Consider the following 14,078-nt stretch of genomic DNA (forward strand, 5'->3'; position numbering starts at 1 on the left):
TCTGGCTCCTCTCGTCCCGCACACACCACGTTCTTCTGTGATCTGACGGGGGGGGGGGGGGTGGGAGGGGAACACAGCTGCGTTAGTCCCGGCCCCTGTCACCTATCTCCTCACCTGTTTCCCATTTATATCTCGCCGCCGGACCACACCTTTTCCTCCTCCTCCTCAGTCTGCCTCTGCCGGCTTAATGCTGTGCACCCTGACGAGCACGCCTCACAGGAAAATCTCTAAGTTAATAGTAAAAGCAAAGCGAAAAGGCTGAAAGCACAGCAAGGAGATAGGAAGCAAAAAAATAGCAATGAGAAAGGCAGATTGGAGCGAAAGGTGAGTAAAAAGCCTGATTGGGGCAGAAAGCGAGAGAAAGTGAAAAGAAGCAGCAAGTGGCCCATAGCAAGAGAGGAGCACGAGAAAGGCAGATGAAAAGTGCCTGGTGCACACTTAAGAGGGTGCAAGTGTGCATTGAACAAAGGAGGATGCAAATGTGCACGGAAAGGAAAGCAGATCCGCAAAGTGCCAGGGGGACGTTAAAGAGGTGCAAGTCTGTACGGAAAAGTAAGAAGAAGAAAAGCGGTGCAGAAAGCATCTGAAGGAAACACAAAGGTAACAGAATAACAGGAGAGAAAAGAGAGGGGTAAGAGGGTCAGAGTGGTTGCGCCTAGGAAAAGCAAAACGCTTGTGTTTTTTTATTAAAGCCTCTGGTTCTACCCCATGAAAGGATGGTTTATACATTCAAGACAGAACTGTACTAAGTCATGTGTTCTGTTTGATAGCTGAAAGAGGCCTAGAGCTTAGGGGAAAGAGACCATGAGAGGCCTATTTAAGAAATCAAAGTACACCTTGCTAAAGAACTGATATTGTGTTTCAAGGTTGAAAGGGGCCTGAGTTGGAGACTTGTTCGTTTTTATTGAACTATTGAGAGCATTGACGTGCGGGGAAGGGAACCCCCTAGAAGCTTACAAAAGGAACTGTTGCCATTATCCATGGTGTTATGAAAGGAACTGTGTTTCAATTTTCCGTGGTGTTTTGAAACTTGAAGCTGAAGCTTGGGGAAGGGAACTCCAAGGGACTTAGACACTGGAGCTAGTTAGAATAACTACAAGCGACCTGTGGATTGAACTTTTGTGTGACATTGACCCAGCAGCATCTGGTAACAAGACCATTTGAAACCAATCCTAGTTTCCGTTTTTGTTGAGCCACTATTTTTCTTATTTTTGAGAATACTTCCTATCACATTTTGGTATAGAGTGAGGGCAAGCATACGTTAAGACACAGACAGACTTTTATTGTGGACTCTTAGACAATGATGGCCATTAGAAACTTCAGTTGAGGGAATTACCCCTTTAGAGTTAGGGCCAGTCAGGCATTACACCAACACAGGAACCTTAGTCAAAAAAAAGGTTTTCAAACGAACCAACTTGAGTCTGTCTATCTCTTGATATCATGCTTGTCTCACACCCTCTTTTCTCCCGAAATTGGCCTCGCATTTCCATCTCTCAAAAGATACATCTTCCTGTCTTTTTACCTCCGCCTCACCCTTCAAATTCAGAGGAGCGTTTGACCCAGTGCGGGCCCTCAGCTACTACTCCTCTCAGATGAGAGAGGCCAGAAAAGATGACGGCTTTTCGTCGATTATGCTGGTGCCCATACTGGTAGGGCTTTGACTAAACACACCCTGTTAAGGTGGATCATTCTCTGCATCTCAGAATGCATGATCTGGCTTGTAAGGCGGTTCTTGAGGGTCTCAGCGCACACTCCACCAGAGGTTTAACAGCTGCTTCGGCTACGCAGCGTGGGGTGCCTGGCCTGGACATTTGTCAAGTAGCTAAGTGGGCTTCCTTGCACACGTCCCTAGAGAGGAACCACAGCGTTAGAGTGCTATTGAAAAAGGGTGGAACTGAGTTCATGGGGTGCAGCGCTTTTATTTAAACTGGTCCAGATGTCGTGTCTGGAGCGGGGCGCATAGCGATGTCAGGGGCGGAGCCGATGCAGAGCGGCGTTGCGCCCCATGGCAACAGAAATGTTTCAGACGAGTAGCTGCCCCGAGAGATATCATAGATTAGGAGTCCATGGGCGGAATGTCAAACAGAAAGAACATTTTCGAGAGGTAAGTAATTTGTTATTTGAAAGTACAATAATGAGGAACTAGAGGGGTAGCATATAATAGGAGGATTTGAGAAGAGAGGCCAGTATCTGAAGAAAGTGGAAGAGGGGTTTAAGGAGAAGAGGCCAATTGCAGAAGGGATTCAAGGAGGAGGGAACACCGATATCACACTTAGGCAGAAGGAGTTTTTAAGGAAAAGAGATCAACATCAGGAGGAGGTCGAAAGTAAGGTTAAAGATTAGAGACATCAAACAAGGAAGGACATGGAGGAAGCAATTGAGGGGGATGTTTGTGAACCTCAATAGTCGATGGGCGAGAAGGATAAAGAGGTGAGTGACAGCGAGGAGATGGTGACAAAGGAAAACAAGTCGGGATGTTGTGAACATCTGGAGGAGGCTGGTGAACAGATTGAGGAGGTGGTAAGGGAGGCCAGTGGAGCTTAGGAGAAGGTTGGAGAAGTTAAAAATGACCGCATAGAGATTAGCTAAGAGGGTTTGAGGCTAGCCATTACCAAGATTGGGGTAGGTGACTGTCCCCAACCAAAGAGGTCAGACCCATGTTTGGAGGAGGCACACATACCTTGTGCAGTGGTCAGTGGGGATAGGACCAGCACAGAGGCTTGTTTACCCAGGGTCTTTCAGGAATCATGGAGCCTTACTTAGGTTTCTATGAAAGCTGCAACTAATCCATGCACCTCACCTCTACATAAGACTCTTGAGGAAGATATACCATAACATTTGCAAACAGGACATCACTGGATTCAAAATCCTCTCTTTTTCCTAAATCAAACCAGGTGCCTTTCCTGAGAGACTGATGGAGAGAATAGATAGTGAGTAGGAGTAGGTGAGTGACAAGAAGGCTCGAATGTGGAAGTTGTAGACTTGTAGAAAGAAGGATGGGTGAAACATGAAACCAAACTTAATTTTATCGGGAGGGCCTTGGAATGAGAACCTTAAGAAAAGACAGGAACACTGCGAATAAAACCCCTTATCGCAAAGCTAGGGACACTTTGAGTCATTTTGGGACCCAAGGTTTTTAAGTTGGCTATCTTGAATCTATCTTTTGTTGTGGTTATTTCACTCTACTGTGCTGAATTCTTTAATAAAACTTTAAGTCCTATGAAAATTGGTGTTCGGCTAGCCGCTGTTGCTGTCACTCATGGGACTCATTTATGTGTTGATGCTATTCTTATACAGTGGATCACATTTTACATACTTTTGTAATAATGATGTGTTTTGTTAACTTTGTAGCATGTTCCCCCTCAGCCACGGGCTGCTCATACATGTGCTGTGCTGGGAAATAAAGGATTTGTCTTTGGTGGGCGAGTACTGGTTAGTACAAAGGTTTTCTCACTCATTGTTTTTAAATGTTACTGTGTGTGTATTCATGGCAATGCACATTCTAGCTTGCCTAGTAAGTAACCTTTATAGCGTTGCATTATATGATTAACAATTTGTTTCTTCAGTCATTCATTTTATGGCCTATGTTTATCACTGAGTGGAAATGGGGCTCTACAAATCTATTCATTCATTTACTGCTAGTATTGGTGCTATATCATAATATTGTTTTAAACTTCCCCACTGCACCTTGCCAATATGCTTCAACCTTAATCTAAACGAAAAATCTGTCGAAGATAAAAATCAAGTTAAATGTCTTTGCCCAGTAAAACCGTACCCGTTCTGCTGAGCCTGCCAACATTGGTGAATATTGTGACACTTGCGCTATTAGAAACTACAGCTCCCATTTTCTATCATTGAGACCTGCAGCAACGGTTTCATAAAATCAGAAGGTCCATCTCACTGGTGAGCACTTAATAGCAACAAGATTATATTGCCGCCCTCGCTTCTAACCACTTCCATCCAGAATAGAACTTGCTTTGAAGCCTCTGTTTTTTATAGCATGTCGTCCTTCTCCCCTCACCTTTAGTTTCTTCCCCTGGTGCACAGGTTGGAGGGGGATAAATGCCTAATTCCAATTTAAACTGGCTTCCAGCTCACATATCTGCAACAATTTTCCATGCTTTGTGTGGCACCTCTGCAAGCACTTTGGGAAATGCCAATCAGGTACAGTATTTCCCTATTTTTTTTTATTTTGAATCACAATTTCTTCTCTCTGGAGTATTCTGCAAGGAACAAGAATTGGAGGTAGAGAGAAAAGGCATGTAGGAGACTGAGGATGTTCTTTCAAAGTGGCCTAGACCACCCTTGATAAAGAGGATTCTTGTGCTACATGTAATAGGTTATTAGTGTTTATTGGTACTAATCATAAGTCCACACGACTTGTTTGGGGGTCTGCCTACTGAATGTTCAGTTGTGTCCAGTATTCCATCAAGTCCAATGTGTGTTAGGGTAGAGGAGGTTCTAGCAAGCCTAGAATCCTACATCAGAATTGGAAGCATCCTCAGGGTTGGGACCCATCAGCTATTACTTGCACCAGTTGCCTGAATTAACTCACCACTCTCCCCTTTTTCAGTAGAAGGCCTGGGGGCATTGCCAGAGTGTGGCAGGAAGAGAGAGGTCTGCCCTAAGGGAGTGTAAAGCCAATCCCAGGTTCTGCTCGAGGGCTATAGGCCTCCAAAGGGGCATAGCCCAAGAGCCAATCCCCATCCTAGAACACCTGATCGGTTTTCACAAGTGAGTGCCTTAGCTCAATGTGGCAGGGTGGAAGTTTAGAGAATTAGCTAAAAGGGAGGAGTTTGGAACAGTTGGCGAGCACAGAGAGCACATGGAGGTTGTTGGAGAAGCAATCCTGGAGAGACTGTGAGGTTAGGCAAGGGATAGCTGCGGGTGGATAAAGACTCAGGAGGCTGGCTGAGGCCAGACTTGGGGTAGCTGAATTGGGATAAAGACTGAGAAGCTGGAGGCAAGATAATAAGGGTTAAAAGCCCCGGTTTTAAACGGGTACAAAGCAACAGAACTTAGGGGTCGGACATTACAATTGCACAGAGATACTACAGAGGGTGGTCTATGAATTTGAAACATCTTTACCCCACATCACTGCAGTTTCAAGGGTCCAGTAGTGCCGGAAATAGTTAATCTGGAGTCAGCTTGTTTATGATCAAAAAAAGTTATTTAACTCTTAAAAGAAGAAATGAATCTGCTAGTTATCAAAAGGTTATAGAAAAACACATTTAGGGGGGCAAAAGCTTAATGTAAAGGGGGCCACACATAAGTTTTGACTCATCACATCATTTATATCATAGGGCCTCATCAAGAGTCTGGCGGTAACTCTTAAAAGTGGCGATTACTGAATTAGCGCCACCAATACCGCATCGCCGGATCACGAGTAGGCAAAAATACCACAGACTGTAAAATCACAGAGTGCCTTTACAGCCGGCGCCATTACAGCAGGCGCTATTACAGCCAGCGCTACTACAGCCAGCAACATGCTGCGCATTCACAGCCACATCACAAGTCCTTGTACTGCGGTATTAGCGCTTGAAAACCGGCACTAATACCGCCGAAAACACGGCACATTTACCTTGTAGCCTCCACCTGGAGGTAAATGAACACAGGTGACAGAAATGAAGCCACAGGTGATCCCAATACACTCCAGAGGGCTACATAAGGCACACCCCGACCCCAAACACTCTCACCAACACTATACTGCCACTGTGAGCTGGGACAGGCAGCTGCTCATACTGCGCCTGGAAGCGTAGAGGCAGAACAACCCGGCCAGGGCACAGTACATGTGGGGGTGAAGGAGGAGGAGGAGAGCCCAAATAAGGCGTGCACCAATCCCCAGGGTCAGGCCCACACCCTGGACCCTCACCGACAGCCAGTTGGTCACTGTTAGGCAGAATCCTGTGCAGTTCCCTTTGGGAGCACTACAGAAGATTAAGACTACAGGTATGAGCAATAAATCCCCTTTGGTATCAGTATGTACCACAAAGATTTAGTTGGTAGCTGTGGCTAAGCAGTCAGACTTATCTCACGAGGGAGCTGAGCAGTATTCAGGGTTTACACAATAATGCTATAATACTATGGCACAAGGAAACACTGACCAAAGCTTTGTATTAAAAGGAATATATCTATTTAGTTTACACACTATAAGTTAACACATTAATCACAGTTATTAAAGCAAGTTAAAATCAGTCAAGAAAAGTATACACAACTCCCTAGTTAAATTGTAGACAAGTTTGAGCAAGAGTGAAAACTGAGCAAAACGGCACAGTGAAAACCAAACACAAATAGCACTCTAGCAATTTCTCACAAGGGTGGGAAAGCACAAGTTATACAGGAATATCTTCTTAAACACCCTAGCAACACTCCCATAAGTTTGTGAACAAGTTTGGGCAAAGCAATACTTCGAAGGGATTGTGTCCTCCGACGTATTCCTTAACTTTGATAATACGTTTCCAGCTTGCTGGCCTCGGAATTTTTTTCTGTAGAGGGCACTGTGCATCCACGTCCGCCCAGTCGATGTCCCTCGACGGCCACCGTATCGGCGCCCAAGTCACCATGCCCATAAATAGCCACGCGCTGCGTCCATTGCTCAGTTCCGTTTTTCCGCACTTCGTGGGGCCTCGGTTCAGTCAGGATAACTCTATATCTACTCGAATAATACCTACTCTTTCTCGATGGCATCTTCATCGGAACCGACGACACCGCGATCCGGCTTCAAGAAATGTCGAGACTGTGGTAAAAAAATGTCGATAACGGATCCACACAGGATCTGCTTGTGGTGCTTGGGATCCGAGCACCATTGTTCGGAGTGTGAGGACTGCATGTCCATGACGGCGAAAGCCTTGGAGGAGCGCAAGGGTAAGCTCGAGAGAGGTAAGTCAATCAAAACCTCCTCGAAGGTTTCTTCAGCTGAGTCGAGGCATTTGTCTCCTCGCCATCGAAAACATTCCCGTTCTAGATCTCGAAGTAGCTCCCACCATTTGTCGAGATCAAGACACTCAAAAAAGAGAAGTCGAAGATCCCCTTCCCCGTCGTCTTCTGTGTCCCCAGAAAGGGTCTCCTGTCCCACAAAACACAGCTCTCAAGCTGAGTGGGAGGAATTCAGAAAGAAAATGTTAAGCGTCTTCGAGAACGCGGCCTCGACCCCCTCGAAGACAGCTGAGGGTGATAGCCCGGGTGAAAAACCCAAAAAATTAAAACGCTGCGAGTCGCAGCACCCGGCGAAACATTCCACCCGAGAGCGCCACGAGCCATCGGGTAAGAAGGCAACATCTTCGACGCCGTCGTCGAAGATTCCTTCGACGCATGGATCGGCGCCATCGACGCCGAAGGGTTCCTCGACACATCGGTCGATCGACTCGACGCCATTGTCGACGCTGATGAAAGAGAAGACCAAGGCTACTCCACAGCCAACGGTGATTCCAAGAGCCTCCGGCACGACGCAGAGACAGTCGTCGATGTCCTCGAGTAGGATCCCGATCCTCTCGAGTTCTTCGAGACCTCTTCCAGTTTTTTCGACACCGTTCTCGGCGCCTTCGAAGCCTGTCACATCGGCGTCGACGACATCGACGTTTTCTCGCCCAATAATGACGAGATGGGTTTTACGCCATTTCAGAGGTCAGAGTACCCTGGACTATCTTCAATTTATGAAGAGGGGGAGGATTCTGACCAGGAAACATTTGGGTTACAGAGGACCACACTGCCTATTTCAGAGGATTTCACCTCTGAGGAAAGAAGGCTGAAGGACCTACAAGAGTCACTACATGAGGCAAGTGGGCTGGACACTTCCCCAGAAGTGGAATTTGTTAAGCCAGACCCAGGGGATCATGCCGAAACACCCTGTAGAACCCTTATGGCAAGAATTATTGAATTTATGGGTTGGTCTGCGCCTTCCCCTGTTTTTCAACAGGATGACCTAACAGACATATTAGACAAAGGTCCACAGGAGGACCCTGTGGTCCCCTTCCATGCAGCCTTACAAAGGAAAATTACATCTAATTGGGAAACTCCTGAAGTTATCCCTGTGGTCAATAAAAGATTGTCAGCCAAGTATAGGTTAGCGGCTGCTGACCCTGAATACTTATCAAAACACCCGACTCCAGAGAGCCTGGTGGTTCAAGCGGCAACTTCATCTAGCAGTAGGACCGCTTACCCTACTGTCCCACAGGATAGAGATGACAAGAGGTAGGATTCTATGGCGAAGAAAGTCTTCTCTGCTTGTAGTATGGCGTTGAAGTCCATCAACGCCACCTGTACGCTCGCCAGGTTCAGTCACACACTATGGGAGTGTGCTTCATCAGCGGCTGACTGCATACCCGAAGGAGAGGAAAAGGAAGCCTTCCTTAACATTATTAAAGATGCCATGTGCGAATCACTTCAAACGGGCATCGATTCCGCTGACAGTATCAGCAGGGCCATGGCAGCAAGTACAACAATCCGCAGGCATGCGTGGTTGCGAAAGTCTGGCTTTGCTCCAGATGTACAGGCCAGACTTTTGAATATGCCCTTTGACGGCTCTTCACTATTTGGAAAAAAGGCTGATGACAGTCTGGAAAAGTTACAGACTTCTAAAGCAGCAGCAACATCTTTAGGAGCTGATGCCCGCCAAACTCCTTTTCGCCCCTCAGGAACCTCTGGAATAGGAAAGTCCTTTTGCTATTATTCCGCATTCGGGAAAGGCAGAGGTCAGCCGGCTCAAAGAAGCCAAAGGAGATCCACCCGAGGTGGACGGGTCAGCAGTACTAAGGCTGCAGCAGCAGCAGGTGCCTCTTTACCCTCGGCATCGCATCAGCCGCCCCCAAACCACTCTGAGGCCTTTCCACACAATACACCTGTAGGGGGCAGGTTAACTCACCATCTGACGGAATGGCAGGCTATAACGTCAGATGCTTGGGCATTGGAGACAGTTGCCCAGGGTTACTGCCTACCCTTTCTACACATCCCTCAGAGTCATCCACCGGGGAACAGCACTCTAAAAGTTCCAGATTCGTTCCTCTTGCAGGAAATTATAGACCTGCTAGAGAAAGGTGCCATAGAACCGGTACCTGTAGCGGACAGGAACAAGGGCTGGTACTCCCCCTACTTTCTCATACCAAAGAAGGACGGAGGACTGAGACCCATCCTGGATTTATGAGAATTGAACAAGTTCCTCAGGAAGGACAAGTTCAAGATGGTAACTCTCTCTCAGATCCTTCAGGCCCTCCAGCTCCAGGACTGGCTGGTATCTCTGGACCTTCAGGATGCTTATTTCCATGTGCCAATCCATCTAAAACACAGGAAATACCTCAGGTTCGCAATTGGCAACTCTCATTATCAATTTCGAGTTCTGCCATTTGGTCTGACCTCCGCCCGAGGGTCTTCACCAAGCTGATGTCGGTAGTGGCGGCGAGTCTAAGGAGGGAAGGGATCCACGTCTACCCCTACCTGGACGATTGGCTGATCAGGGCTGTATCTTCGGAACAGGCCCAGGCCCAGCTAGATTATGTCTGCCACTTCCTTCACAAACTGGGCTTCTCCCTCAATTTAAAGAAGTCACAGATGATACCATCACAGAGACTCCAGTTCATTGGAGCGGTCCTGGACACTTCCCTGGGAAAAGCCTCGCCACCAGAGGTGAGGGCTCAAGATATTCTACAGATGGTCACCAAGTTTCAAAATGCCCAACGTCTCCCAGCCTTCAACTTTTTGAGGTTGCTAGGCCTCATGGCATCCTGCATCTTCCTTGTGCCAGAGACTCGCATGAGAATGAGATCTCTTCAGTGGGCACTGAGAAGTCAGTGCTCGCAATTCTCAGGGAGAATGACAGATCTCCTCCGGATTCCGGACAAGGTAGCCCGCGACCTTCAATGGTGGGCCTATCCAGAGAACATCTTGAAAGGAGAACTGTTTTGGCAACCATGGCCAGAGATAACAGTAGTCACAGACACCTCACTCATGGGGTGGGGAGCCCATGCCAACGACTTGACCATCAGCGGTCGTTGGTCTCCATCGGAGTCCAGACTACACATCAACCTATTGGAGCTGAGAGCGATCAAACTAGCGCTGAAAGCTTTCCTGCCATCAGTACAGGGGAGAAATGTCCTGATAATGACGGACAACACGGTGGCCATGCACTACCTCAACAAAAGAGGAGGCGTAGGATCACTGCCACTGTGCAGAGAGGCGATACAGCTCTGGTTTTGGCAATCCAAGAAGGAATATCTCTATCGGCAGTCCACCTAGCCGGAGAGAAGAATTTGACAGCGGACGCTCTGAGCAGGCAGAGCACAGTCTCCCACGAGTAGGGAGCTAGCTCAGGAAGTCCTTCAAGAGATATTCTCCCTTTGGGGAACCCCTCAGGTGGATCTGTTCGCCCAAGCACCAACAGAAAGTGCGATCTGTTCTGTTCAAGGGAATTTCCCCCGAGAGGAGCTCTGGGAGACGCGTTCGTAGTGGACTGGGAGTTTCCACTCCTTTACGCGTTCCCAATAGTGCCTGTTATTCCTCAAATGATCAGGAGGTTGAGAAGATTCTGGAAAACCATGATCCTAATTGCCCCGGATTGGGCCAGGAGAACGTTGTACCCGTACCTTCTAGATAGGTCCATCTGTCCTCCAATCCGTCTTCCACTCAAAGAGAATCTTCTCTCGCAGAAAGGAGGTCAGGTTCTCCATCCAGACACCAGAACCCTCAACCTTCACGCTTGGCTTCTGAAAGGGTGAGGTACAAAGATTGTGATCTCCCTGATGACGTCATGGAGGTGTTGCTTTCGGCCAGAAAGCCAGCAACAAAGTCTTTATACCGCTGCCGTTGGAACAAATTTTGCAGCTGGTGTAGGGAGGAGAATATCGACCCTTTTTCATGTGGTACACCAACAGTGTTATTGTTTCTACTCTACTTTGCAAATTCAGGCCTTCAAGTTGGCACTGTAAAAGGCTATCTCGCATCGCTTTCTATCTTCAAGCGCACTGCGGAGGAACCATTGTATTTCAAACTTCCTCTAGTGGTACAGTTTCTCAAGGGATTAACTAATGTTTATCCCCCAAAACCAGTCCAGGTTCCCTTATGGGACTTAAATTTAGTCTTAAACTTCCTAATGGGCACTCCATTTGAACCACTTCACTCTTGTTCGCTGAGATTTCTCACGCTTAAAACTGTCGTATTGGTAGCACTAACATCTGCTAGGAGGGTGAGCGAGCTACAAGCTCTCTACTGTAAACTCCCACCCATAATTTTCCACAATGACAAAGTTGTCCTACAGGTGAAGCCTAATTTCCTCCCAAAGGTGGTTTCTGAATTTCATATTACTCAGAAAATGACCTTACCTTCGTTCTACCCTCCTCCCCATCCGGGGAAAGAGGAGGAAAGGCTACATAGGCTGGACCCAAGGCGAGCTCTCAGCTTTTATTTCAGCAGAATGGCTAGGATCAGGCAAGCAGACCAAATGTTTGTAGGATACTCAGGTCACAAGTTGGGGCTACCCATAACAAAACAAACCATCTCCAGGTGGATTATTTTGGCCATTCTGGAATGTTACAAACTGGCAGGGAAAGAGCCACCCCGAAAGCTCAGGGCTCGTTCAACCAGGGGTATCGCAGCCTCTTCGGCTCTCCAAAGAGGGGTACCGGTCCGAGACATATGTGCGGCTGCCACATGGTCGTCCGCACATACATTCACAAAACTTTACAATCTGGATTCTTCCACTACTCAAGAGACCAGATTTGGCAAGGCCATATTACATTCGGTCCATCCCTAAAGGGATACATAACATTCTCACTCCCACCTCCAATTACATGCCACTGCTATGGGAGTCTATCAAAGATAAGGAATACGTCGGAGGACACAATCCTTTCGAAGAACAAGTTACTTCTTACCTTGTAACGTTCTTTCGACGGGATGTTCCTCCGACGTACTCCTTATCGCCCGTCCCATCCATCCCCGCAGTGATGCTTCCCTTGTGGTTGCAGCTTACGCTCCTTCAAGGTCAATAACCAATTCAGGCATGACTTTTCTTATGCTACAAAACGGAACTGAGCAACGGACGCAGCGCGTGACTATTTATGGGCATGGTGACGTCGGCGCCGATACGGTGGACGTTGAGGGACATCGACTCGGCGGACGTCGACGCGCAGCGCCCTCTACAGAAAAAATTTCCGAGGCCAGCAAGCTGGAAACGTATTATCAAAGATAAGGAATACGTTGGAGGAACATCCCGTCGAAAGAACGTTACAAGGTAAGAAGTAACTTGTTCTTTAGCATGTAGAATACTTAAATGAAAACCGAGCAAAATGGCACTTCACAAGTTTAAAAAGTGGGAAGAAAAAGGTGGTTATAAGAAGTAGGTGCACCAACACAGTTCTAGTTGAGAAGCAATCTAGAGAAGGCAGTTGTAACAAATTCAGCCAGAGTCAATAGGCCTGTGCCAGAGTCAGTGGTACAGGGCAAAGGGCCCAGGAGCAAAATGTTCTTGTAGCTGCAGTCAAGTCTTTGTTAAATGATTCGAAAAGGTGGATGCAGAAGGTGAAAGACAATGTTAGAGGATCTGGGCGGTCAACCCAAAAGGTAGGTAAAGGATTTAAAACACCTTTAGCAGAACCACGCGAAAAGGATCCAGCAGAGGAAGAGAGACTCTCGTCGTGGAGGAAGGTTCGAGTTACTGCACTGCCCAGGGATTAAACCATCCGCGGTGCTTCCGAACGAATAAAAGCTACACTCCTTTAAATCACGGTCTGGGTGGACGGATGCCTGGCTATCCGGTCTCTGAGTACAGGGTACTGGCGATTAGACCAAGGCAGGTCCAGGGAGGCGATTGGCAAACTGGTTGGCCCCACCAGCTCAAGGGAAGAAGGCTCTTGCAGATGAAGATCTTCTCTCGTCGTATGGAGAAAAGTGGTGAGACGCTGCAGCAGGGCTTCACCGGTGGGTCAGTCGTTGCAGATGTCTTTGGCTTCTCTCCTCTTCAGCTTCTTAGTTCCAGTGACGACATCTTGCCCTTCCAGTCCTCGGGACCCTGCTTTTATGCAAAAAAGATCCCCATTCATACAGCCTAGCTGTCACTCACACAGTGGAGTGGTCATCCTGGCAGGAGACCCTCCAGCCTATCAGTGCAGAGTGCGACATGGGTTGCTGAGGCAACCCTGTCCAGGGGTCCTACTCCCCGTCCCACACAATGGATCCGCCCCAGACTCGGTGGCGCCGAAAGGAGGGCTTCTTGGAAGAAGCCCGCCAAAAGGACGAACCAAGGATCCCCGACCTGGGTTAGGAGTTTAGAGAAAGATATGAGAAAGAATTTATATCAAAGTTCTGGCAAATAAAACCTACCGGAGTAAAGTTAATATAAAAATAAACCAGCGGTATGTTAGAGACTGTCAGTAAATGTGGTAGCCTCGAACAATGGGAAAATCCCATAGGGAAATATTTGCGGTCTAATATTTTTGTTAGTAACCACTGCCACCAGCCAGAAACTTTTGAGAGAGGGACTGTACGGTACCCTCTCGAAAATGAACAAAAGAGAAAAACCATGAACCCTTGCCAGTACCTCCATAGTAAGATGGGTTGTACTGGTTTTGTTCATAAAGATTGACTAGTAAAGTCAATGGGGACTTTACATGCCCTGGGAGACAGTAGTCAGTCCCACGGTATGGAGTCTATATTTGGGGCTCGCTACGACACCCCTGTGTCACTGCACGGAGGGTGCTGTGTAACACATGTGGATAAAGATGGTTCCTATGGGGGTGATATAATCCCCATAGACATTAAACACAAAAAATAGCCTAGTACACACATAGCAAATATGCCTGAGAGTGGGAAAAAGAGTCGCACTCTTAGCAGGAGAAAAAAAAAACTTCAAATCCAGCAAAGCTGCTGGGGGACTCTATAGGTAAGGGAAATTAGCCATAGAATGAAAATTCTCCCTAACAGTCACCCTGCACCTCCTCAACAGGGAGACAATAACTGAGCTGCTCACCACAATACAGGATGACATAGGGAGCAGGATCACCACCCGGACAGCTGTGCCCCCACTGTTGAAGCTAGTGTCCGTTTTACAATTCCTGGGAACTGGCACCTTCCGGCACTCCGTGGCTATGATGCAT

The 14,078-nt window shown here is 47.5% G+C and overlaps 1 protein-coding gene across 3 annotated transcripts in view; it reads left to right on the forward strand.

The window, feature by feature from the left end:
- KLHDC1 (kelch domain containing 1) overlaps positions 1-14,078 on the forward strand; it is a 2,530,617-nt gene that overhangs the window by 1,491,260 nt on the left and 1,025,279 nt on the right. For all 3 annotated transcript variants that reach the window (XM_069637400.1, XM_069637401.1, XM_069637402.1), the window contains exon 7: positions 3,352-3,432. In XM_069637400.1, the coding sequence (XP_069493501.1) occupies positions 3,352-3,432 (81 nt within the window). The remainder of the gene's footprint in view (positions 1-3,351; positions 3,433-14,078) is intronic.

Source organism: Ambystoma mexicanum, chromosome 14 (assembly GCF_040938575.1).
Source record: "Ambystoma mexicanum isolate Mex_15411 chromosome 14, UKY_AmexF1_1, whole genome shotgun sequence".
Classification (NCBI taxonomy): Eukaryota; Metazoa; Chordata; class Amphibia; order Caudata; family Ambystomatidae; genus Ambystoma; species Ambystoma mexicanum.